Source organism: Asparagus officinalis, chromosome 8, assembly GCF_001876935.1.
Source record: "Asparagus officinalis chromosome 8, Aspof.V1, whole genome shotgun sequence".
Taxonomy (NCBI): domain Eukaryota; kingdom Viridiplantae; phylum Streptophyta; class Magnoliopsida; order Asparagales; family Asparagaceae; genus Asparagus; species Asparagus officinalis.
Window position 1 is genome coordinate 105428796 of NC_033801.1, and position 27123 is coordinate 105455918.

At 34.8% G+C, this 27123-nt stretch overlaps 2 protein-coding genes and 1 long non-coding RNA gene across 3 annotated transcripts; 1 reads left to right on the plus strand and 2 right to left on the minus strand.

The window, feature by feature from the left end:
* On the plus strand, nucleotides 225–1699 carry LOC109821647 (RNA polymerase-associated protein LEO1-like). Its single transcript, XM_020387819.1, has 3 exons — nucleotides 225–464; nucleotides 560–694; nucleotides 1370–1699. Exons 1-3 carry the CDS (start codon nucleotides 225–227, stop codon nucleotides 1697–1699), a joined length of 705 nt encoding a protein of 234 aa, XP_020243408.1.
* LOC109819793 lies at nucleotides 21941–23236 on the minus strand. The gene is made up of 4 exons (XR_002241634.1): nucleotides 23074–23236; nucleotides 22834–22941; nucleotides 22583–22685; nucleotides 21941–22452 (listed from the first exon to the last, which is right to left on the minus strand). It is a non-coding gene; the product is annotated as an uncharacterized LOC109819793 (long non-coding RNA).
* LOC109819792 (equilibrative nucleotide transporter 6-like) lies at nucleotides 23822–24585 on the minus strand. Its single transcript, XM_020385705.1, has 2 exons — nucleotides 24254–24585; nucleotides 23822–24147 (listed from the first exon to the last, which is right to left on the minus strand). The coding sequence occupies exons 1-2, from the start codon at nucleotides 24401–24403 to the stop codon at nucleotides 24040–24042; spliced, it is 258 nt and encodes an 85-aa protein (XP_020241294.1). The 5' UTR covers nucleotides 24404–24585; the 3' UTR covers nucleotides 23822–24039.

Below are 27123 nucleotides of genomic sequence, written 5' to 3' on the forward strand. Positions count from 1 at the left end.
TTCTTCAAAACTAAATTTCTGATAATTTATCGGAAGACCAACAAACTGCCCTTCGAGATACTCTATTTTATGGGTATTTAGATGTTCCAGATCTTCCAATGTAACTAGTAGTTATAGTGGATTGTTTGTTGGGAGTATTTAATATTGAAAAAAGTAGTTTCAAAATTGGAGGAAAATGAACCTCCTTTTGTGTTGAAGAAGTTGGGAGAATTACGGGTCTTCCGATGGGAGGATCTATAGTAGATACGCGGTTTTATAGAAGTGATCGTGATACAATCTATAAGCTTGTGCTTTCATATAGTATGAAGGCTAAAATTGAAGAAGATATGAAGCGTAGGACTAGAAGAGGAAAGAAGAAAAGTGATGAGGGTAAGAAAAATATTGTGTGTGCTAGAAGAGATAGAATGAGTGAACTTATCAAGCAGATGGTCGAGCATAGAGAACCTCTTTTACTACAGATGCTCGTGGCTTTCATTATAGGCTTTATATTATGCTCTCAAGCTAGTATGAGTTGTCCCTTGTTTGCATTTAGATATACTAAAAATTGGGCACTCTTAAGGAGTATAATTGGGCTGAATTAGTATACAATGTGTTGCATACTGCGATGGATAAGGCTAAGAAAACCATTACTAAGATGTCTGAGGGAAATCGATCTAGAGGTGGTTATATGAGGGGTTTTGCCTCGGTTTTGGTGGTAAGTTAACCTTTACTACATTTTTATGTCATTCTCCATTGTATATATTTATGTCATTTAGTCATGTTTATTGTTGAGCTAAAATTTTTTTTTATGTCATTCTCCATTGTATATATTTATGTCATTTAGTCATGTTTATTGTTGAGCTAAAATTTTTATTTTCTCACAGATTTGAATTGTATATATTTATGTCATTTAGTCATGTTTATTGTTGAGCTAAAATTTTTATTTTCTCACAGATTTGATTTTATGAGCTTGTGGGAAAATTAAGTCATCGCGTTGGAGCAGAATCTCTACCATCCATCCTAAGCTTCTACAAGAGTCCGAGATCTTTACGGAGGAGTACAGTACAAGATTTAATTAGAGACCTGGATAATTTTAGGAAGCATGTTATCGAATCGAGGGCTCTAAAATTTGAAAAGAGAAAAGCTACCACTACATCCACTGCTACTGAATCTGTCCCTACAAGATTGAAGAGAGAGAGAGGTATATATATATTTTTTTATTTTTATTCCATGTTAGTTAATTGCTCCCCATGCTTTTATAAAATAATTTTTATTTGATGTTCACCCATGAATTGAACTTTACTTGGGTTATTTATGTATAGGTAATCACCAAAGCTGAGTTGGATCAGCTCATACTTGAAAAAAAGTAGAATTAGACCTTCTCTTAAAGATAAGGAGGGATAAATTTGGTGAGGAGGAAGAGGATGTTGATAGTGATGGAGCAGATAAGGATGGCATGGATGATAAGGATGATAGTGATGGTGGTGATGAGGATGAGGGGAACGAGGAGGGGGATGATGAGGGGAATGGGGAGGATGAGGAGGGAAATAATGAGGGGAACGAGGAGGATGAGGAGGGGGGTGATGAGGGGAATGAGGAGGATGAGGAGGGGAATGGTGGAGATATGGATGAGGATGTCGGTGGGGATGCGGAGGTTGGTGAAGATGTTGATAGATTGAATGTAGATAAAGATGATGGTGGGGATGGTGGTAATGATTAAGTGGGCATGGATTCAATGAAAGTGGATGACGACGCCTTTTGTTCTTAGCCCGCGCGATGTTGGGTTGATTGAAGGCATGCGTAAAACCCCTTCCATCAAAAGAACAGTTCTCTCGAGATCTTGGCATGCTGGACCATCAATGCATTCTCCCTTTGTCCTGCTTATTAATAGAAAAGGATGACCAAATTATCTGGGAAGGAAGTAAGGGATGACGAGAGAGAACTGCTAGATAACTTTTGGAAGGAGAAGAATATGGTCACGTAAGTGTATTTTGAATGATTTACTTTTCAACTTGTACTAAGTTTTTTCATTAATACATGTTATAAATTTGTTTCATATATAGTGAGATATTAGTGTGATCATCTAGAGATGTGTTGATAACACGTAAGGATGTACTGGAATTACTTAAAGGAGAGGCAATTAGTTGCGAGGTAAGTATCCGTTCTTTTCATGCTTCACACAATGCACGTGTAGTATATAACACTAATATTTATAATTTTATTATCTACATTTTAGGTTATACCCTCCTATGTTGTGCTTCTAAATAGGTTGATGGAGACGCGTCCAAATTATGCAAAGGACATACACATATGTAGTCCAACGGTAACTGTAAGTAGAAATCCAATCTGAGATTATAAGTATTATTCATAAGCTATATTAAATACATAATCTTAACTTTCTTTGTTTTTTTAGAGATGCATCAATAAAAATAACTCGTCGAGTGTGGATCGAATGTTTAAGCCAATAACGACTACTCGATTCCATGCACTTGATAAGATTATTTTCCCACTTATAACTTCATTTCATTGGCATATATTGGTATTCTCTGTAAAGGATAGAAGATTTTATCATTATTCTTTTCTTCGCGGATATATGTCTGATGCTAGTGATTTTAGAGTGAAGCTTATTTCTACCATTCCTGATGCTTGGAATTTGGACATTACTTTTTGTCAAGAGATAGAAAGTTTTAACATACCTCAACAACGTGGGTTAGTGTATTCGACTTATTCATATGTTGTTGTTTTTTTGTATGTGCTAACACATAGAAACTATATATTGCGGGCCAAGAGTGTTATATTGATATTAAAAACATTTGAACTTGCAGTGCTTGGATTGTGGGGTGTTCTTGATGGCATACATGTTTAGCCTCATTTCCGATCAACCAATTTTAATTGACCAAAAGGATTGTACAAGACATAAAGCTTGTATCGTTGCACTATTTCTATCTGAAAGTATATTTTCCATAAGTGTAATGTTAATTGAATCGCTTATATTCAGTCTATTGTTCTTTTGATCCGCTTATATTTTGATTTCAGGATATCAACGTGATCTTCAAGACCAATTCCTCGGATGCTAGATGCCAAATGTGATATCCAATATTTTTTGTGTATATAAATATATGTTTGGAAATTGATTAGTAAAGTATTTGTATAAATATATGTTTGTCAGTATGAATATATGTTTGTTAGTGGGACTACTGTTGCAATTGGTTATGTAATGTTCCGCCATAATTCTGGGATGTTGTATATAGTTTATCAATTGCATTCTTCGATTAAATTACTGGTGTTTTGTGGCTTCTGTGGTAGATTTAATGATAGATATATTCTAGTCTATTTTATTCGTATTACGAGCATTTTTTTGGTTGATGACAAGCTAAGGAGCTAAACAAGATGTTTGCCAAGACTTGGATCATTGCATCTAGTTTCTTCTCCCTTGATGGAGCATTGCATTTTTTTGTATAACACGAAATCTGTAAGTATAGCACGTTATACTGTAAGTATAGCATATTATACTGTAAGTATAGCACATTATACTATAAGTATAGTACATTATCATGGAAGTATAGCATGTTATACTATAAGTATAACACGTTATCATGTAAGTATAGAACGTTATACTATAAGTATAGCATGTTACACTGTAAGTGTAGCACGTTTTACTGTAAGTATAGTACATTATCCTATAAATATAGCACGTTATCATGTAAGTATAGTATGTTATCATATAAGTATAGCATGTTATACTATAAGTATAGCACGTTTTACTGTAAGTATAAAACATTTTACTGTAAGAATAGCATGTTATACTATAAGTATAACACTTTTACTATAAGCATAGCATGTTATCCTATAAGTATAGCACGTTATCCTGTAAGTATAACACGTTAACCTGTAAGTATAACACGCTATACTATAAGTATAGCACATTTTACTATAACTATAGCACATTTTACTATAAAAATAACATGTTATACTCTAAGTATAGCATGTTATCCTATATCTAAAAAGTATAGCATGTCTTACATCTAAAAATTATAGCATGTCTTACATCCAAAAGTATAGCATGTCTTACATCCAAAAGTATAGCGTACAATATATATAGTCTGCAATAGGTTGTCTACATGTTCTACGGTTGTGAACATACTGTTGATATCTACTACATTTGAACTCTTTACCCTGATTCAATGCTGAAGGAATGCACTTTGTCCTTGGTCTTTTACAAAGAATTGATATTGTCGGTGGTCGAATCACCATATTTTCATCATCTATATATGGTTTTTCATCGTCAGGAATTGGGTATATCAGAAAAGAGTAGCATTTGCAGTATGTCTCCACACTAAAGTAGTGAGAAATATAGGAGTAAAATGTGTCATTATTCTGTTAAATAATCATCGCCGCATGTTTGCAAGGTAGCCAGCACAAATTGCCATTCATGACAAGTGCATGTGCGTTCATTCAAATCTACTTCAACAGTGGGGAAATCATACACTTCGTACCTTCCTATAGTAGAAGGAATTGCAGAAAGACAACATGATTGCTCATTAATATGAATAAGGTGCTCTTTTATAGTAGGAACAAATGCTGTGGTCCACTTGTGGGATGACTCCCACCTTTTAAAACTCATCCTCATTATTTTTTGCGAATTTTATCAATTGTTTGGGTAATTGGCAAATAACGAGCTTCTTTGATCCAAAAATTGAATGACTCCGCTACATTTGATATCAACCATCCATATCTGCATGTATGTCAATAAATAGTAAGTATAACATGAACATATATCATGAAGATTTGTATTTAAAATTTTGCATAAATTTATATTTTAATCTCTTCCTAGAAAAATAACAATTAGCCCAATTTTCTGGACTCATCCTCAACATTTCGTTGTAGGCGATCTCTGATTTGTTCCGTAGCTCATTGCATTCATTGTTATAGAAATGAGAAATGTATGCATAAGCAGCCCTCTTCATAATTTGTACTCATTCATCTCGTAAAGGTGGTATAATGCCTTTTTCGATAAGTTATTCTTAAAATTAGCCAAAAGATGACGCATTCATCTCGTAAAGGTGGTATAATGCCTTTTTCGATAAGTTATTCTTAAAATTAGCCAAAAGATGACGAATACAATAAGAGTGATGTGACTTATTCTTAAAATTAGCCAAAAGATGACGAATACAATAAGAGTGATGTGACCATGGAAAACATTTCTTCGCGGAATTCTAAAGTCCTTTGTCCCTATCAGAGATTAACACTAGTTCATCATCTGGAGTATATGGATCTTTATCATTGAAGAGAATATCTCGAATGCATTCCAAAAACCATTCCCAATTACTCTCATTCTCCATCCTACAATGTAAATTGCTACGGGAAATATACATCCATCTCCATTTAGAGCAGTTGCAGGAAATAAGGTTTCTTTATACCTATAAAAGAAAAAAACAATCATGAAACAAAGTATAATATTTTACTATGAAGTGGTACATTAATACAAGTTTTGATTAGATTAAATTCTACCATACTTATCAAAAAGATGTGTACCATCTAAGAACAGCATTAGCCTACATCCCTCCATAAACCCCTTCCAACAAGTATAATAAGACACAAATACTCGTGTAAATCTTCTGTCTTCATGCTCTAAGTGAACAATTGATCCCAGATTAGTTTTTATAACTTTATCTTTATACCATCGGAGTTGGTCATACGAAAATTTATAATCACCATACAGAGCTAGCTCTTTCCCCCACCAAATTCTATAATAAGGGATGTCCAAACCAAATTTTATTTTAAGCTTCTTCTAGAAATCAATTGGGCGATAAGTGGGTTGTTCCTTCAATATGATCTTGAGATGATTAGCATTCCACTTACAAGATGCCCGGTGATATTCTTCCTTTCCTATGCCTCCTCCCAAGCAACTATAAGAACTATAGTTTTTTCACATAGAATCGATCACTATCTCTACGACGGGTGCAATAAACCATCCATTCGCAGTTTGTCGGCCTTGCATTTTGTTGTCACTCTTTTGCGTTCATTCTTTACAAATTCAAAGTTAAATCCTCGTACAATAGAGTAATTACTTAAACTCTGTCGACAACGCTCAACATCATCAAATTATTGACCAACACTTCTAATAGCATTGTGCCATATAATGAGAATCATACTAGAGCTCCTAATTTCCCGAGACATATTTTGTGAAGACGATGGATTTTGTGAATGAGAAACATGTTCGCCACTAGAGGGGATATATGGATTACTGCATAGAAAATTGTACAAGAGTGTAGACTGTTTAAAAATTACTGCAGATAGCTTATCCTCATCAAAAACCAACGATGGAAGTTATAATTTGACGACTTCTAGAAGGTTATAATTTAAAAACTTTCACGTAGATCGATGAAATCTCTAATTCAATAGTTTTCACAATCAACATCGGGAGTTACAATCTAACAACTCTTATATTTTTAAGGAGTCAAGATAAAGGTTACAAGATAACCCCAGGCATGTCCTCGTAATTCCAAGCGAAGACATCAATATATTCTCGAATTAGGGTAATGAGGTCTTCTTTCTCCTCTGGCGATAAACTATCACTTATGAATATGGGTTTTGGATTAATCTCATCTCCCATGTTCACCTGAATCATATTGTCATCAGTAGGGGGTTCGTGTTATTCAAAACGGTGTTCCCACTGTATACCGAGCTGTCGATTCAATGGATCGTTAAACAAAAGTAATTGATCATCTTCCTGATTCTCTATCAAAGATGTCGAGGTCATGTTAGCCATGAGTACTTTGAATACAGCTCCTGTACTGGTATCAGACTCCCAGCAATCGGATTCGGAAGACGAGGTGAAAGAATCATCATCTGACTCTCTTTTAGTCCCGAAACGCAGCATAAACAGTGGAGATTCATAACCCAATCCACTACGAGTTTTGTGATAATAATCTTCGGGCTTTCCTTCCGTGACATATATATGCAGATCGTATTCGTGTCCGGATCCCTCTGCCAAAATTTAAACCCTGCTTATGAATGAAATCATAACCCATATTCTTCATAAGCCTGACGAACTTTACAATAACCGATAAAAGCTCTGATCAATAGTCTTCACAATCAACAACGAGAGTTACAACTTGACGACTCTCATATATCAAAGAGCTGAAGCAAAGATTACAAAACAACGATCTTTGCAACGCTCTGACAAAAAGAGACTATAAATTAATAGTCTCCTTAAACCAAGACGCGAAAGTCCTCCCCATGTTTCAGCATCAAGACGCATCACCTATTCAACCACGGACGCACTCCTTATTAGCCATTGCTGACGTAGCTCAAGCCCACGGATGCAGCTCATGTTCGGCCACAAACACAGCCTCTGAAAGCTGCCAAATGCACCTTCCAAGCTGCCAATACAGCTTCCAAAATTTTGCAAACGTAGCTTCCAAATGCTACAAACGTAGCTTCCAGACGCTGCAAACGAGCTTCCAGACGCTGCGTTTGAACACAGAATTCACGCCAGAATGTGGATTTTTTATTTGACTCGTTCAAACACGAGCTGAACGATTTCAAAACCATTTTCCACGATCTGAGGGGATCACAACTCCACTCAGGAGTGATTTAAGAGGTGGTTACATCCCATTAGCCCCACAAAGGAGCGATTTTAGAGGCGGTTACACCCCCTAATCGTCTATAAATAGCTGAAAGATTAGCTTAGTTTAGGAGAGGAGAGGGGGATATCTTTAGATCTTTGAGAATTTTAGAGATCTAGAGATTGGCTTCTTCGGATCATCTTCTCGGCAATAGATTCTTGCGGCTATCTTCGTGCTTGGCTTGTCTAACCAATTACGGTTAAGATCAATCAACTTTTTTACAAGAGTTTAAACTCGCTCTGAGTTATCAATTCGTTCAAAGTTTCAAACTTGCCACGTAAGTCCTCCACAGCGTCAAATCATGAGGAGAAGATATCGTTCCAGTGAAACAAGACATTTAGATCATCAACGAGAAGCAAACTCGATACGAGCATTCGAGGGAGGCATCTCATCGCTACCGTGAAGAACCCAGACTTAAACAAATGGGAGAATTCAGATCAATTCTCCTCTCTTTTGTAATCGGGAATTCAAATTGTAATTGAGATTGAGAGAATACAAATTAAATTTCTTTCATTTTTATTTACTATAAATTTTCCACCAAACAAAAGATGGCGACTCCGCTGGGGACAAGCTTCTCTGATGACAATGTGGTGGCGCAATCCTATGTCAATCTCGCTGGAACAACCGTCGAAACTCTTATTGTTGAGTTTGATCAAGCTAAATATGAGAAAGTTCTTTCCTTTAGATCCCTTATCCCCAAGGCTACACGCAAGATCCACAAAGTCTTCATATAAAGACATAGAAGGAGGATATAGATGCTGATTAGGATTGGGATGAGATTTTTGCACTACGTATTGGAGGAGGTCGTTTCTTTGTTAACTTTTCTTCTTCTTTCTCTTCTTTTGATTTGTATATATTTTTATGTGATACATAAGATACTTAGTCTATATTAACTATATTGCCTAAACCATGGGATAGTTGGTTTGGTACTTTCACATGTTTTTTTGGTGCATTATTGTTTTGTACATGATAATCACATTTTATTACAATTTTATACTCTCATTATCTATTTTATATGAATAAATATGTTATTAATAATTATTTTATCTTTAATTACAGGTTAATGAAGAATAAAGCCCAAGATCTCTTATCTTAATAAAAACCCATGAATTAAATGAAGAACACAAGCAAGAGCCAAAAAGCCCAAGCCCAGAATCAAGCCGAGTAGCCTCTAGAAGCCGGAGAAAATAAAAAATTAAATATGAAAAAAATATATTCAAGATAGTTGGCCGCAAAGAAACGACGATATCTCCAAATTCGGAAGGTGGAATTTAACATATAACATATGAAAATCGCCTATCTCGACGAGACGAAGCCAACTGTGAAGTCATAATTTTTATTAGAGCATCGATGCATGCATCAATGTGGGCATCGATGCCTATATTGATGCGAAGTCATCCAGAATTCATCAACGGACGAAATTTCATTCTTGGGGCTCAAGTTTAATCCAAATGCTCTCATTCACTAATGTTTACTATAAATAAGGGTTGAGAGTGATGGGTTAGAGGTGTAAAAATTTTTGTAACTCCATTTGGAGATGATGGTCACTCTTAATTTTCTTGCATTTAATTTTTATAATTTATTTTATAGTTTAGATTTTGTAATTTATTTTATAGTTAGATTTTAATTTCTTGCACTATTCACCTTGAGGCTAGAACCCTCTTGGGTTTAGTTTTTCTTTTTGTTTATTTTTATTTTCTTTAATTTACCTTTAGGCTAGAACCCTCTAGGGAATCATATTTTTTCTAAGAAGTGGATTCAATTCTAGATAACCCATATCTTTAATTGAATCCGCTATCTTTACATTCTTGATTTTTATTTGTTCTTGATTTTTACCCATATCTTTAATTGAATCCGCTATCTTTACATTCTTGATTTTTATTTGTTCTTGATTTTTCCTTCTTTCCTTGTTGATCACATTTATATTATTTCTTTACATTCTTGATTTTTATTTGTTCTTGATTTTTCCTTCTTTCCTTGTTGATCACATTTATATTATTACTTCCACTCTCAAATATATTCATTTACACAATCATTTTCATTCTCTCTATCTCTCCACAATCATATTCACTCATCATTCCTATTTGTCACGCACACAACATAAGAACCGATTTTATATTTTCTCCTACAAAACACCTTCCTTGTGGATCGATATCTTTATACTATAACTTGACACGGTTGTACACTTGCAATATTTTTGGTACATGTTTATGCCGCATCAAGTTTTTGGCGCCATTGCCGGGGAAGGTGCTTAAGTAGGTTTTAATTATTTTGGTTCTTTAACTTGTGTGTTTATTGTGAAGGAAACGCTTGGAGCTTGAAGATCGCGGATTGGAGAACTAGGATTTGAAGATTTGCTTGTAGGTAACTCTTCTTTCTAGAATTTTTAATTCCACCCTTTAGCTACTTCTTCACAATTAGAGACAATTAGGACTTAAAAAAAAGATTTTTATTTTCGTTGACCATAATAAAATTCACCCTCCACTTTGACATTTACTAACAAGATAATAAATTCAAACAATTTCCCCCTTCTCATTTGTTTGATTGTTAATCCTAATTAAAAAAAGATTTTTTTCTTTTCCATCCTTTTAGTTGTTTTTAATTCATAGGGTTGCATTTCATATTGTTAGTAGGAATTCACCAATTAATTTGAGCATCTTGATTTGGCACACACTTAAAAATATTTTTAAGGGCAAAACCCCATAATCAAGATAAGGTGAGGGATTTTATCACGCTTTTCTTAGCCCAAAAATTACTAATTCCTCACTACACCACCCAAGCCTAATAAAACTCATTAGATGTTGGCCCTAAGGATTCGAGCTCAATAAGGAACAAAGAATCCTTAGGTGAACCGGTTTAAGTTTTCTTGGATTAGTTGGTGTCTAAGGCAATGTTTAGAGGTTGCGTAAAGCGCTCCGTAAGGAACGAGATACTTAATTGATCTCTGATCACCCTCTAGTACTATCCTTACCTGGCTAACTACCTGGGTAAAACTTTAATTTTTTCACTTTAAGAGTTTTTGGTTAGGAGCTAGTCTAGTTGAGTTAGGCTTAACCCTAGAGTTAGAGTGATTGAAAAGTGATTGATTTTGATTTGTTTTAGTTAGGATTTTCCTCTTTTTCCATTCTCTCCTCATTAAAAAAAACTAACTTTTATAAAAAAAAGTATAAAAAGAAATAGTTTTGGTGTATGCAATCGTGGATTAGGGATAATACACATCGATTAATTCGCTTTGAACCAATCATAGAAATGACGTATCCTAATCCACCCGTTCTTCAAGATATGTGCTATCCCATTAGGAATGCAATCCCCTCTTGTATTAGGCTCCCCGAAATAAATAGAATAAATTTTAAGCTTAGACCGCATTACATAAACATGCTTCCTAAATTTCTTGGAAATGAAACAAAAGATGCATATATTTTTATCTCGGAATTTGAGGAAGTGTGTATTATGATTAAAATGAGAGAATTAACAGAAGATACGATCAAACTCAGATTTATTCCATTTGCTCTCAAAGACAAAGTAAAAAAATGGCTGTATAACTTACCCGTAAATTCCATCACTACTTGGGAGGAATTTATCACTATTTTTCTTAAAAAAAAATTTCCTGTCCATAAAACGGTGAAGCTAAGAAACAGCATTATGAATTTTAAAATTGTCTCGGGAGAACATTTTTGAAAGTATTTTGACCGATTTAAAGATCTTCTCATCCAATGTCCTCATCACGGTTTAGAAAAATGGCGATTGTGCCAAATAATTTATGAGGGATTAAATTATTCTGCAAAAATTTTATTAGAATCAATATGCCACGGGGATTTCATGAGGAAAAACACCGACGAAGCTTAGAAATTTTTAGAGAGTCTATCCGAGAAAACAATACAATGGGAACACTGTGATGACATGGTTTTATCAGTTCCCCATTCTAAGTCTAGTGGTCCTTCTTTAGAGTCAAACATTACTTCTGAAGCAAAGATGGCGACAATTCTACGGAGGTTAGAAGCCTTAGAAATTAAGGAACGAGCTCTAGCTCAAATCAATCATGTTTCTATCCCAAGATGTCATAATTGTCAGTCTCCTACCCACGTTTCAGAGGAATACCCTCTCCTAGGAAACAACCATGCATTAGAACAGATAAACGCTGCATTCCAGCACCCTAGAAATAATCTATTTTCTCCAACCTACAATCCAGGTTAGAGAAATCATCCCAATTTTGCATGGAATCAAGAAAATTCTTCCGGAACTCAAAACTTTACTCCCGCTTCGACCCAACATTTTCCTAGGGGAAATACAGTTCCTTTTAATTCTCATCCATAATTTCAACAACCCAATCTGCCGTATCAAAATCAGTCTCCTCTTCATCAAGCTGTAATTCAGACTCATCACAATCCAGATCAGGATAAACGTCTCAATGTCTTGGAAAGAGGTTTGGAAACCATAATTAAGGCCTCCACTCAAACCACAAATATGTTGACTCAAACATCTAACACTCTAAATTCTTTCATGCAATCAACTGGACAAATGCTCAACTCCAACAGTCAAGCTATAGCTAGATTATAATCCTAACTTGGTCAACTAGCTAGTGCCGTGAGTGAAAGAGAGAAAGAAAAATTTTTGAGTCAACCCGTGGTCAACTCTAAAGACACAGGATGCAGTTCATCCTATGAAGCTCAAGTGAATGCAATCCATTCACTTCGGTCAGGTAGACAGGTCAATAATCAAGTGAGAACTCCGCCAAGTCAAACTTTTGATCCAATACAAATTGCTTCTCCTTCTCCTTCTGATGAATCTATTCAACAATCACCCCCCTCAGATGACCAAGAACCTGAACCCGAACCTGAGCCTGCTTTTGATAGATTTAGACCGGTTGCTCCCTTTCCAGATAGACTCAGGCCTAAGAAACACTCTCCTCAGGAGGAGAAGATCCTAGAAACATTCAAGCTTGTTAATGTCAACATTCCTCTCTTAGATGTAATTGAACAAATTCCATCTTATGCTAAAATTTTAAAAGAATTATGCACTAAGAAGAGGAGAATAAATGTTCTAAAGAAAGTCTTTTTAGCAGCCAATATCAGTGAAATGCTATCAAATCCCATACTTTTGAAATGTAAAGATCCAGGTTCCACATCATTTCATGTATCATTGGTAATACTCACATTGATAAGACGCTTTTGGACTTAGAGACCAGTGTTAATTTGCTTCCATATTCAGTCTACCAACAATTGGGTTTAGGTATACTGAACCCAATCAGATGCACCTTACAGTTGGCTAATAGATCTGTTAAGGTCCCTATGGGTGAGTTAGAGGATGTTCTGATTAAGGTTGGAGATTTTATTTTTCCAGTAGATTTTGTAATCTTGGAAACACAGCCTGTTTCCAATCCCAAAGGACAGACACCTGTCATCTTAGGATGACATTTCTTAGCCACTTCTAATACTCTCATTAACTGTAGAACTGGTCAAATGAAACTGTCCTTTGGGAATTTGACTGCTGATTTTAACATTTTTAATCCAGGGGACCAACCAAATAATCAGCCTCTAGAAATAAATTACATTCAGGAAACATTAGAAGAAGAAGAAGAAGAAGAGTCTGATTTGGGTTTTGAGAAAATTTTTGATGAAGAGTTAGAGTTTTTAGAAGGAGCAGATCAGGTCCTTAAGAATAATGAAACCGTGTTAAACATTTGCTGCTTTGAATTAAATTTTGAAGAACTCTTTCTTGATGAACTTAGATTCTTGGAGAATAATCAACAACCAAATTTTCAGAACTCTACAGAAGAATTAGTTGTTAGAAAACAAAACTTCACAGTACAAGAGTCTAAGTTTATTAAGAAATACAAAATGCATGATACCAATAATACCTACCTTACTTTGTTGCAAGAATTATTGAACACCCCGAAATGCTTGGAATTTTATATTATTGATTATATTATTCCGAATTTATTTAAAATCCGGGGAAGAATTTTCAACAATAAGGTAGGATTCAATGTAGAATACGAGCTCTTCGTATTGAATAATTCCTTCTACATTAATTGTTTTGTTTATTTTAGAATAATAAAAAGAATTTATTCTTCTCTCATTTGAGAGTTTCTTGTTCAGCTGTAAAAAAAAAGGAAAAAAAGCAAAAAGAAAAGAAAAAAGAAGAGAATAATAAATTTTTGTATCTATCCTCCTCAGACCAAAGGTAATTACATATTTTTATCAGCTGATCAAATGTAAGTACTTCACTTCTTATCTACTTTACTTTGTGCATCATAGAGTTTGCATTGAGGATAATACAAAATTTAGGTATGGGGGTGAGAATTAGTTATTTTTTCTCTTTATTTTACTTTTTTAGTTGCATTTTTTTCCTTTTCCTTAAAAAAATATAAAAATATCGCCACTTACCAAATTGATAGAGTTATGTAATAATTGATTTATTTAATAAATTTTAAATTTTCTAATCTCTAATTTGTTATTTACTCAAGTTTACCTTTTATGATAACTCTAAATAAATTTCTTAAGAAATAATTTTCAAAGTAGTATACTTCACTTAAGCCTTATCTTAGATTTTTATTTAAAATAATAGAATTTATGCATGCTTAGCTTAGAGTTAAAAATAATTTTTTAAAATGTCTTGACTTACATATTTTTCAGAATATATATACATATACATAAAAAAATTACAAAAGAAGAGTGCAAAAAATAGGCACAAAAAAAACTCTTAAATTCAAGGTGATTCTATCTTATAAAGCCTAAGTTAACCGAGTAATTAAGCCCAGTGAGTATTTTCATACTTAATGACCTAAGCCCAATTGGGTTGGGATCCATTGGCCCAAAACTCATTAAATGGTCGCTTAGAAAGCTCGTTAAAGTAGAAAAAAATCACCAAGGAAGAAAGAGTTAAAAAAATAATATATAAAAAATATAATAATAAAAATAAATGTTTTATATATATAGTTATATTTGTATATATGGTTTTGGAAAATATTTTAGATCAAGCAACTTGAATATTATTTTAAACAAAGAGTTAGCATGTTCTTTTCAAAACTTTTAAATTAAATTTCTAAGTTTGACTTGGTTTTGTATTGCTATAATGAGAAGATTTTTTAGGAAATTTACATTAAACTTATTTATAAAAACGTTTTCTTGAGTGATAACTAGCTTCAATTAGATTGTCTAAAGTTATCAAGTAAATTTAGTTATTTACTGACTTCTTTAATTTGGCAAGTAGACCGAATTTTGTGGGTATATTCACTGTAAATCCTCACGAGACTATAACTCGTCCACTAGGGTAACCTAGGGGTTTAAAAACTTGTTGTATGTGCTAAATACAACCGTGATTCCTGCGAAAGTGAGTTAGGTTTTCTTTTTTTTTTCTTTGCTAGAGGACTAGCAAAAGTTTAGGTGTGGGGGTATTCGATAATCATATTTTATTATAATTTTATACCATTATTATCTATTTTATATGAATAAATATGCTATTAATAATTGTTTTTATCTTTAATTGTAGGTTAATGAAGAATAAAGCCCAAGATCTCTTATCTCAATAAAAACCCATGAATTAAATGAAGAACACAAGCAAGAGCCAAAAAGCCTAAGCCCAAAATTAAGCTGAGTAGCCTCTAGAAGCCGGAGAAAATAAAAAAAATTAAATATGAAAAAAATGTATTCAAGATAGTTGGCCGCAAAGAAACGACGATATCTCCCAATCCGGAAGGCGGAATTTAACATATAATATATGAAAATCGCCTATCTCGACGAGACAAAGCTAACCGTGAAGTCAAAATTTTTATTAGAGCATCAATGTTAGCATCTATGCTAGCATCGATGCGGGCATCGATGTTTGTATCGATGCGAAGTCATCCAGAATTCATCAACGGTCGAAATTGCATTCTTGGGGCTCAAGTTTGATCCAAGGGCTCTCATTCACTGATGTTTACTATAAATATAGGTTGAGAGTGAGGGGTTAGAGGTGTAAAAATTTTTGTAACTCCATTTGGAGATGAGTGCCACTCTTAATTGAGAAGGCCTTTCAAATTTATAACTTTTGCTATAATTAATAAAATAATTTTTTCACCACTTTAAAATTTTTTCTTCTTCTCTTTGTTGGATGATGAAGATGAAGATGAAGATGGAGATTAATTTGAAGGTTTGTTTTTCTTATTTTTCTTTTAATGCTTATTAGTTTAGATTTATTTTTATACTTGTAATTAGATTTTATTTTCTTGTTTAAATAGCCAAGAGGCTAGAACCCTCTTGCCTTAGATTTATTTCATGGTTATAGATTAGATTTATTTCATGCTTATAGAGTAGATTTATTTTCTTATATTTAATTCTTATAATTTATTTTATAGTTTAGATTTTACAATTTATTTTATAGTTAGATTTTAATTTCTTGTACTATTCACCTTGAGGCTAGAATAGATTTTAATTTCTTGTACTATTCACCTTGAGGCTAGAACCCTCTTGGGTTTAGTTTTTCTTTTTGTTGATTTTTTTTTTTTATTCACTTTTAGGCTAGAACCCTCTAGGGAATCATATTTTTCTAAGAAGTGGATTCAATTATAGATAACCCATATCTTTAATTGAATCCGCTATCTTTACATTCTTGATTTTTATTTGTTCTTGATTTTTCCTTCTTACCTTATTGATCACATTTATATTATCCCTTCCACTCTCAAATATATTCATTTATACAATCATTTTCATTCTCTCTATCTCTCCACAATCACATTCACTCATCAGTCCTATTTGTCACACACACAACATAAGAACCGATTTTATATTTTCTCCTACAAAACACCTTCCTTGTGGATCGATATCTTTATACTATAACTTGACACAGTTGTACACTTATAATATTTTTGTTACATGTTTATGCCGCATCAGTACATGTCTGTTTCGATTTTGTTCATTTGCTTTTTGTTTTTGTTTTTTTAGGATTTTTACATGGAAACCATCTTTAATATAGGAGTATAATACAAGAACCACCTTTATTGTTTAATTTCTATAGGGACCACCTTAAAAGTATATTTCGTTTCAATTAACCACCAAAACCCATTTCATGTTGACTTTTTTATCAAAATTTTTTAAATACCCTTATGCTTAGTGTTGGTTCCTTCTCTCTTCCCCCCTCCTCCTCTCTCTCTCTCTAAGGGTTGGGTGCGAGCCAGATCGACTTGTAGGTTGACCTAGCCCAGCCCGTTATTGTTTGCGGGGAAAATTGATTGTTTCATTGTGGGATTCATTACATACTTCAGACGTTTACAACGAACACAAAAAAATCAGTCTTTTTATAAGACTTTTACACAAAAAAAAAAAATACAATTCTCTTCAAACAAACGCAACGGGTGTTTATCGCCCGCTGCTTGCGTGGGATCTTGGCCTGTGACGGGGACGCGTTATTCCGTGGATCACCGAATGATCAATATTTGGATAGAGTTTCGTCTATCCGCGAAGGGATCGAGAAACCGTAGCTCTTATCTCGGCGAAGCGAGATAATCACTCTTCTTAAGATTATCGCAATGGGATAATCCTAAGGAACGAACCGGGCTGCAGATCTAACTCCTCCTCCTCTCTGAAATCTGTGCACTTTAAGTCTTCAATCCGGCAGGGCTTCGCCGAGGCACGAGAATTCCAGCTCTGAAATCTGAGGCTCCAGGGGCTGTATTTATAGGCTTCCAGGAGATCCGGGCGGTTAAAACTGATCGAGAACCGTCAAAAACACGTCCCAAGTGCGAGACAGTTCGGGGTGTCTCGCACATGTGCGAGACAGTTTGTACCCTCTTTAGTATTTTGGCTCTAATTCTTTCATCCGACCTCGGAATGAGGTGATTCAAGTTGTGTTGGAAAGATAACGAAAAGATCTACAACTTTTATCTTTTAAGATTCTTCATATTCAAATCGGATTATAGTGAAAATAGCTCTACAATGTCCGAGATACCTTTGGGTGTCTCGGCCAGGTCCGAGACACTTGTGAGTGTCTCGGCAATTTTGGTCATAACTTCCTCATATGACTCCAAATGACCTGATTCCAGATGGGTTGGAAAGATGACAAAAATATTTACAACTTTCATGTTTTGAGTTTCTTCAGATTCAAAACGAATCATGGTCAAAACAGCTCCACAAGGTTCGAGACACCTTTGGGTGTCTCGGCCAGGTCCGAGACACTTGTGAGTATCTCGGCTATTTTGGTCATAACTTACTCATATGACCTCCAAATGACCTGATTATAGATGGGTTGGAAAGCTGACAAAAAGATTTACAATTTTTATGTTTTGAGTTTCTTCAGATTCAAAACTAATCATGGTCAAAACAGCTCCACAAAGTCCAAGACACCTTTGGGTGTCTCAGCCAGGTCCGAGACACTTGTGAGTGTCTCGGCTATTTTGGTCATAACTTTCTTATAAGACCTCCAAATAACCTGATTCCAGATGGGTTGGAAAGCTGACAAAAAGATCTACAACTTTCATGTTTTGGATATCTTCATATTCAAAACGAATTATGGTCAAAACAACTCCACAAAGTCTGAGATACCTTTGGGTGTCTCGGCTCAGGACGAGACACCCTTGGGTGTCTCGGCGTGAACCGAGACACCCTTGGGTGTCTCGGCGTGAACCGAGACACCTCAGGGTGTCTCAACTCAGGCTGAGACGCTCTATCATGCACGTTTGTCCGTTTCCGCCGTAACTTCTTCATCCGAACTCAGATTTCTCGGATTTGAGCGATTCAAAGTGCGTTGGAAAGCCGACGAGGAGTTCTATAAGCTCCAATGATTAGATAATCTGTGGAATAAATGAGACACGAAGGGTATTTCGCCATTTTTGAACGACACGAGGTTCCCGATCAGTTTGTGTCTTCGTCATTCTGAAATTCCGTTATTTTACGTAGTTCGTCGATTCACTTCAAACGTTCACCGACACCAATCAATCTTCTGTGAACCAAATAGTAACGTTCGTCATCTTTTCCTAACGCTGAGCGAGACCTATAGGCAATTTCACTGCTACAGTTATGGCCTGACCCCAGCCCGACTCGTAGTGTGTCGGGCCTAGCCCGGCTCGTGATATATGCAGGTCTTGGGTTAGGCTGATTCCAGCCCCAAATCAGGGACTAGAGAAATAGGCTCGATCCACCTTGACCCGGTCCACCGTCGACTGGGCCTGGCCCAGCCCGACCTAACCCGGAAATTTAATTATTAGTTTTTAGTTTTTATTTAATATTTTTTCTTATTTTCTCTAGTATTTATAATTTAAATTTAAACTAAAGGAAAGTAATTAGCTTCCTGTGGACGTAGGTCTTTCTTTAAAGTCCGAACTATGTATATCTTTGTGTTTGTGATATTTTTCTGTGTGATGTTTATCTTTGTACAATGTGTGTATATATATAATTTTAAATAAAGAGTAAGATAGAAAAAATAATTTAAATACAATTTAATAGATACTAATATAGAGTTAATATAGTTTAGAAATAAAAAATAAAAATTAAAAAAAAGTTAAAGAACCCATGGGTCAATCCACGACCCGTGGGTTAGGCCGGACCCGACCTGCCCTTAGGCTAGTCGTGAGTCGGACTAGGTCCAATCCCAAACCCGGGATCAAGAAAATAGGTCCGACCCGACCTTGCCTTGAACCCAATGGGCCAGGTTACGGGCCTAAACTGGCCCAAACCACGTCCACCCCTACTCTCTCTCCCTCCTCTCCCTCCTCTCCCTCTTGTAATCGTGCCCTAAATATAGTGGTAGAAGAAGAGGGAGATGGAAGAACAAGAGGGAGAGGGGAGAGCGAGAAAGAGTCCTAAATCTAGAGGTAGAAGAGGAGGGAGATGGAGAGGGGAGAACAAGAAGGAGGGGGTGGGGGAGCCCTAAGGAGAGGGGAGAACAAGAGGAGGAGGAGGAGGAGGAGGAGGAAGGGGGGGTGGGGGTGGGGGGGCAACAGTAAAAATATGGGTATTAAAGGAATTTTGATAAAAAAGTCAACAGAAAATGATTTTTGGTGGTTGATTAAAATAAAATATACTTTTAAGATGGTTTGTGTATAAATTAAACAATAAATATGGTTCCTGTATTACAGCCCCATTTTAAAGGTGATTTCCATATAAACCCTTATTTTTATTTGCTTATTCTTTTCTTTCTTTCTTGTTTTTGCTTTCTCTTCAACAAGAAAATGTAAAAAAAAACAATAATAATAATTTGGGACATGCTTATGTATCAACTTTTGTGAGATAGTTTTAGATAATACTATTCATTGGTATACAAGTATGAATATGATGTGCACAGTTCACATTTATTTTTAATCTATATATGTATATTTATATACACAGTGATCAAATGTTAACCGCATGATATATTAGTTCATGAAACACTTCATATGGCATTTGCATATTTTTATTTCATATTTATCTTGTATATTATTGTGGAATGGTTGAGTTGTAGTCTCATACCCAGTTCTTAGGTATTTCGGTTTATATAATGTGTTTTTGACCTTTTTTAATTTCACTAGTGCACAACCTTCTTTTCAAGTACTTAAATGCATCTGTGTCAAAATGTGAGCAAATAATGAAGTGCATGTTGAATTTTTTGTTGAAGAAAATACAATTTTGCCTTTGTGTTTAGTCCCACATTGGAAAATAAAATAAACTCTCTCCCCCTTAACCCTATATATTTACACCCCTTATTCATATTCTAACACACATGAAATAAAACTTTCTCCTCTCCTCTGGTTTCAAAGAAATTATTTTTCTCCTCTTAAAATTTTGTTATTTTAACGGGCAATCTTCTTCATCTGAGCTGAAGCTCTGTACTCTCGCCCGAGTACAGAGGTCGGCTATTTCCGGGGGCTTTTACCGCTAGGGGGGAGAGGATTATCTGCGCCAGGGCGATAGGCGGGTCTTCAATCTTCTAGGGTAGTGATTACACGACTGCTCTCGTTAGGCCATATTTAATTATTTATTTTATTCAGATTTATTTTACATGCCATAACTTTTATTTGATATTTTTCCAACAATCTAGAAGATTAATAATATTTTTAGTATTAAATCCGAAATAAAAAAAATTGGAATTTTTTTCTGGTTACTGTTCATCCAAAATTTGTAATTAAGTATTTTTGTTAATTTAATTAATTGCTGTAATTAATTGCTTTAATTACTGTTAATTACTGCATTTATTGCATTCATTTAATTGTTGTTCATTAAGTTGTAATTAATTAATGATAATTATTTTTAATTACAATTAACCAGAGGTCTTCTTTTGTAAGAGTATGTACTCTGGACATTGTCCTCTAGGATTTGCTAATATTGGTTTTTGATATGAACATATATCTAAGATGAAGATATCTTTGTCGTAGTTCAGTATGTTAAAATTAACCATCAGGACACCAGCGTAATAAGCATAGTCATGCTATGCAGTACATCTGTAATAATTGCACTATAATTATGATTTATTTTAAACTATATACTCAAAGTATTATTATGATTTATTGTATCAGTATTGTGTTGGGGAAAAGTTAATTTTCTCTGCATCATCTTTATACACTACAACAGAAAAGCTAATCCGCGAGGAACAAGTTTGTCGTTGAAAGTCAAGATTTCCTCGTCGTAGTGTGTTGGCGAGGAAAAACTTTGGTCACCATTTCCTCGCGGTAGGGTGGTCAAGAAAAGTTTCTGTGAGGAATATCATAATTTCTCGCGAAATCCTTTTTGCGATGAATATATTCATTTCTCGTTGTTACTCTTTAGCCTCGATATTTTTCTTCGCCTAATCTCATACATTTTTTATCGCTAAACTACAGTTTCCTCACCAATGATACGTGAATAATATTTAATTTATATATAATAAAAGTTCTAAAAAAACAATTTTCGTCGTTGTAAGTATCTTTCAGCGAGGAAACTGTTCCTCACCAAAGATAAATATTTAACGAGGAAATTGATTTTCTTCATTATATGTATCTTTTTCCCATGAAAACAGTTCCTCGGTAAAGGGACTCAAAGACAGGAAAATTTAAATTTGTCATTGTACGTTGTACCCCATATTCCTCGCCAAAGAAATTCAATTACAAGGAAATTTACATTTGTCGATATAGGTTATATGGTCTATATCGAGGAATATTACTTTCGTCATTGTAGGTTATATCGCTATAGCGAGGAAATATGTTTTTGACGACGTAAGTTATATACTCTATAATGAGGATATATACTTTTGACGACGTAAATATGAAACCTATTGCGAGGAAACATATTTTCGTCACCTTAAGTTGTATTGTCTATTTCGAGGAAATTTACTCCCATCGACCTAAATATATAGCAAGAAAACTTATAATGAGAAAATTTTATTTTATCAATAATAATACTATTACAATAAAAAAGCTCAAAATATAAATAATTGTCATCAATTGTCACCACAGTACATCAAAACAATTAAAATAAATAAAGCAAACAAGTTTCTACCATAAGTAACAATGCTAGTCTAAAGCAATAACAAATACAACACGATCAAAGAAATATTTCTCCAAGTTTAAGTTCACTAAGAGTACTAAGCTGATGGATGTTGCCTGAAAAAATTAGCCATAAACTCCTTAAACTTTTTGGCTTGCTCCTCCAATCTTTGGATTACCTCGCGCATCGATATTTTGTTGTTGAGTTCCTACAAGTTGTTGGGTCTCTTGAAGATGTTCTTTCAACTCTTTATTCTTTTCAGACATTTCACTCATCGAAGAAGGAGAGAACCTTAATAGTGGTGGTCTAGGGCCAAAACCACAACCCTTAATGTAGCCTGATTTGACTTTGAGAACTTTTGCACATATTTCCTCATCTGTCATTGTTCGAGTTCCATCAGGTTGAGTGGTATCTGCTCTCATCTTTATCATTTGATCCTATAAGTAAAAAAATATGCAACTTCTCAATTACAACCTAATCAACATAATCCTCTTTAGAACAGTAATGTCAATTTCACATATATTCTTAAAATATTATAAAAGCATACATCAATGACACGTTACTTACCCATTTTTCCTTTGCTCCCGAGTCTCATCCTTTTCTTTTTTTGTGTTTACCACTGGCTGATCATTAGCACTTTGTTGTTGAAGACGTGCACTAACTCTAATCCCTGTCATTCGAGTTTGTAATTTAGGTATACCCTTCTAATTTGTAATTGATGAAAATGAAATTCAATTCAACTTCTCTACACCTTTTAGAGGAAAATAATTCAATTCAGCTCAATTCAACTGAATTCAGCTCAATTCAACACCACTTACCAGTAGTAGTTCATTTCGTGGTGACACCAGTACTACTAGAATTCAGTCCATTTGCTACAGAATTTTGGCATGCTTGATTAGAAGTTTGCATACGAGTATGTTTTGTACCTATTAACACACACTTGTTAAATAAGTAAAAACTAACGGTACTTAAATATTGTAGCAGTAAAATGAAGATTGCATATTCTAATCAACCAAGTGAATGAATCATGAATTATAAGAGAAATATGCACTACTTACCAGAAGTAGACCTCTGAACGGTAGGCGCTTTGTTATGGTACATCTTCTCACTATTTATTATCAAACAATTAGAATGGTCAAAATACAAAAGAATGTAACATTCATCTATTTGAATATCAAGATGACTAAACAATACAATAAGTGATTCTATGCAATACATGCAATACACGGATTCTAATCATTATCAAATAGTGGTAGTATTACTTATACAACTAAAAACAAATCAAATAGTGGTAGTATTACTTATACAACTAAAAACAAAACTATAACTTTCTAATAGAGGAAACAAGACCTAGAAATCATACTAAAGTAATTCTAATAGAGGAAACAAGACCTAGAAATCATACTAAAGTAATTAATAAGATGACTAATTTATAATAGCAAGAGTTTCTATCATATGTCAAACTAAAACATCCCTTAGATAATAACCATAATGCCAAATTAGATGGGGTGCAAATTACAAGCTAAACAAACTCCATTTGCAAATTATGAGTGAAATGCATAAAATAAGGCAATATCATATTCCTGTACAAGCTAAACAAACTCCATTTGCAAATTATGAGTGAAATGCATAAAATAAGGCAATATCATATTCCTGATTCCAAAGAAAATGAGAGTTTAGATAATTATGAGTGAAATGCATAAAATAAGGCAATATCATATTCCTGATTCCAAAGAAAATGAGAGTTTAGACATTCAAGGGGGGAAATGAGAGTTTAGATATTCTAAACAAACTCCATTTGCAAACTATGATTTCAAAGTTTAAGAGAAAATACAAGTGAAACAGAAGTATGAATGATGGTTCAATCCCATTAAAAACCATCTTTCAGTGTATATTCAATTGAGGAACTACTCACCTGAATACAAGTAAAAGGAGCTACTGAAAATAACCCTTTAAACTACAAAAATGAGAAATACTTTTTTTAATGCTCAGAAATTTGAAATATTTAAGCCACTACATCATCATCACCAGCCTTTATCAATGAGCCACAGCCAGTCAAGTACAACTCCTGAGAATATACCAGCAAGAAGAAAAGTGACAAGCAGATTTCCAAGTGCATTCTGCTCAGGTCCCTGTACAACAAAAAACCAGAACTTCTCTTCATAGTCACAATCAATAAACATAGTTTCAACTTTCAACTAACTATTGATATGCATTATTAGAATTTAGTTCACTGACCTTGTAACCTGTGGGTGCTTCAGTCATAACACAGACTGTAAGGTGACCATTTAAGAAAGATGTCAACAGTATCATCCAACCTTGGTCTCCATATTTTGCAGTAAGGTAGAATGCCGGAATTAGTGAGAAACGAGAAAGAATTACAGCCATCAGGCCTTTCCTTGATTTTATCCTTAAGACATTCTATTAGAGGTATATATCTTCCAATGAGATCTCATACGTTGCACATAGCAATCAAGACAAGTGCATACCTAATGACAGAGAAAACCACTTGCAATTGTACAAAACAAAAAATTGTACTGTTATGTTGTTATTATAGGAAATAGGTGAATATGATGCTCCAATGCAAACACCTGACCAAGACTAGCCGCAGCTATAGGGCGATCTTCAAATTGTTTGAACAATACATCTATAGGCTCACCCAACTCGTTTTGTATGAAAGTTCTTATTTTTTCAGGTGAAAATGCAGGTACCCTATCCTGCGACATATTGCCAAATTGCACAAAATGTGAATATACAACTATTGCACTAAAGAACTAGCAAGAAAGCTGCTGATTCAACATAAAAGCAACAAAAAGAGACAAATTGAAGTGGAAAATATGTTCATGTAAACACATGCACACAAAAAATTGCTGCTGAGAAAGAGATGATATCAAAATTGAACAAGCACCTATCTACATCTACAGGTAAGTTTGTTACCTCAATCAACGGATTCACAATCCCCAACTTCGGCTGTAATAAACCCGATCCATTAATAATCGACCCGCCAAATAACAGTCCATGCTCCACCCTGTTTTCGGATCCTTATTGGATCCAATACTCCCGTTGCTCCACCACGCCTCCATCTTCTCCAGCGATCCACAAAGGATTAGGTTCCCTCGATCATCAATCACCTCGAAATCGACGGGGCCAGTGAGCTTGACGCTGTCGGTGCTGACGTTGGTCACTTCCAACGTCTCGCAGTCGATCCGATCACGACGGAGGAGGATAGAGGTTTAATCGGAGGAAGGGATCTTTGAGCCGTTGATCTCGAGGCAGACTCCAATTGGACGGCGGAGATGAGTTAGGGTTAGGGATGAAGGAACGGTGTCGATCGAGCGCGGGGAGATACGGACGTAGAAGAGCCGGATCTCGAAGAAGGCGGAGCGGAGTTCATCGTTGCCGTCGCCGCCGAACTATCTCAGATAAGAAGAGCCGGATCTCGAAGAAGGCGGAGCGGAGTTCATCGTTGCCGTCGCCGCCGAACTATCTCAGATCATTGGATTCAGGTTCTAGGGTTTGAGAATTTGGGGTTTGAGATGAAGAAGAGCATTGTTGACGAGCCTTTTGAAAATTTGGGGGAAACGTTTTAGAAGCGGGGTTTGGAAAATTTGCGAACCCGCCCAAACGAAAATAGAACAGGGATGTTATCTTAGACGGAATTGACGGTGTTTTGGAGACGAGCCTTTTGGCACCTAAGGGCCCGTTTCGATAATGAAAGTAATCAAGTATTAGAATTAAGAAGTAGGTTATAAAGTAACTTTCAAAGCTATGAAGTAGGAAGTAGTGGAAATCGCATTTTTTGTTTGTTTCATATATTTTTAGAAGTAATAGAAGTAGAACTTCTTTCTCTTCATTTATTTTTTTTGTTTGGATAACATTTGGAAATATTACTAGGAAGTAATTTTATCAATGAAAAGTTGTTTGAAGTAACTAATAAAAGAAATATTAATAAAAAAAATTATTTATGTCCTAATTAATATGCATTTCAACTACTTCCGAGCTACTTCTGAGTATTGAGGATTGGAAAAATATTTTGGAAGTAAGGATGACACGTAGGCGCCACATAAGCATTTAGGAAAGTATTGGAAGTAAGTTTTTCAGAAAACCAAACACACTTTTTTGCTTGGAAGTAGCAGAAGTAGCTTTTACTTCTTTTACTTCAGCTACTTCACAATTACTTCGGTGCAAACAAACAAACCCTAAATTGAGATCATTTACTAAGGAGGGGGGCCCACAAGGATGAGTGGCAAAATGAAAGGCCATGATGAAAATAAAAGGTCAGGATCTCATTATTAGGATATATTAGGAAGTTTTCGTTAGTAGAGGATCCCAGTCCTTGGCACCTAGCATCCTTGACGGAATACATCGTCTAGGATGTTCCATCTAGGGTGTTGAGATTTCTACTAGCATGGCCCATGATTGTTGACTTATATATGGACATTTGTTAGTCCATTGATATTAGAGGCCCGTTCTTTTCTTTGAGTAACCCCGCCTATTTTTTACCCAAATTCCCACCAAAATATTCGCCAACGAATAATGAGGATATTATTATTTCCTCATTGATTGGTTTTTTTAACAAAGAAATGATTTCTCGTAAAACAAAATCTTTTAGTGAGGAAGCCTTAAATTTATCGTCATTGAATTTGGCGGGTTTTGCATATTTTTTCGCCAAACTAATAATGAGAAAACTATTATCTCCTCGCTAATTGATTCTTTTAACGAGGAAAGGATTGCTCGTAAAACAAAAAAATTTAGTGAGGAAACCTTCAATATGTCATCAATGAATTTGGTGGGTGTTGCACATTTTTCTGCCAAATTAATAATGAGGAAACTATAATTTCATCGCTAATAGGTTCTTTTTTACGACAAACGGTTCCTTGTAAAACAAAAACTTTTAGCGATGAAGCCTTAAATTTGTTGTTATTAAAATTGGCGGGTTTTGTACATTTTTTTGCCAAACTAATAATGAGGAAACTATTATTTCCTCGCTAATTGGTTTTTTTAACGAGGAAACAGTTCCTCGTAAAACAAAAAATTTAGCGAGGAAACCTTTAATTTATCGTCAATAAATATGACGGGCGTTGTAAATTTTTCTGCCAAATTAATAG

What these genes read in the sequence shown, in the direction of transcription:
- LOC109819792 (XM_020385705.1), bottom strand. Translation starts at nt 24,403, where the DNA reads ATGGCTGTAATTCTTTCTCGTTTCTCACTAATTCCGGCATTCTACCTT. An exon ending in AAGCACCCACAGGTTACAAG is followed by an intron (nt 24,148 to 24,253) that starts GTCAGTGAACTA and finishes TTTGTTGTACAG; the next exon opens with GGACCTGAGCAGAATGCACT.
- LOC109821647 (XM_020387819.1), top strand. Translation starts at nt 225, where the DNA reads ATGGGAGGATCTATAGTAGATACGCGGTTTTATAGAAGTGATCGTGAT. An exon ending in CTCTTTTACTACAGATGCTC is followed by an intron (nt 465 to 559) that starts GTGGCTTTCATT and finishes GGCACTCTTAAG; the next exon opens with GAGTATAATTGGGCTGAATT. An exon ending in GTTTTGCCTCGGTTTTGGTG is followed by an intron (nt 695 to 1,369) that starts GTAAGTTAACCT and finishes CTTCTCTTAAAG; the next exon opens with ATAAGGAGGGATAAATTTGG.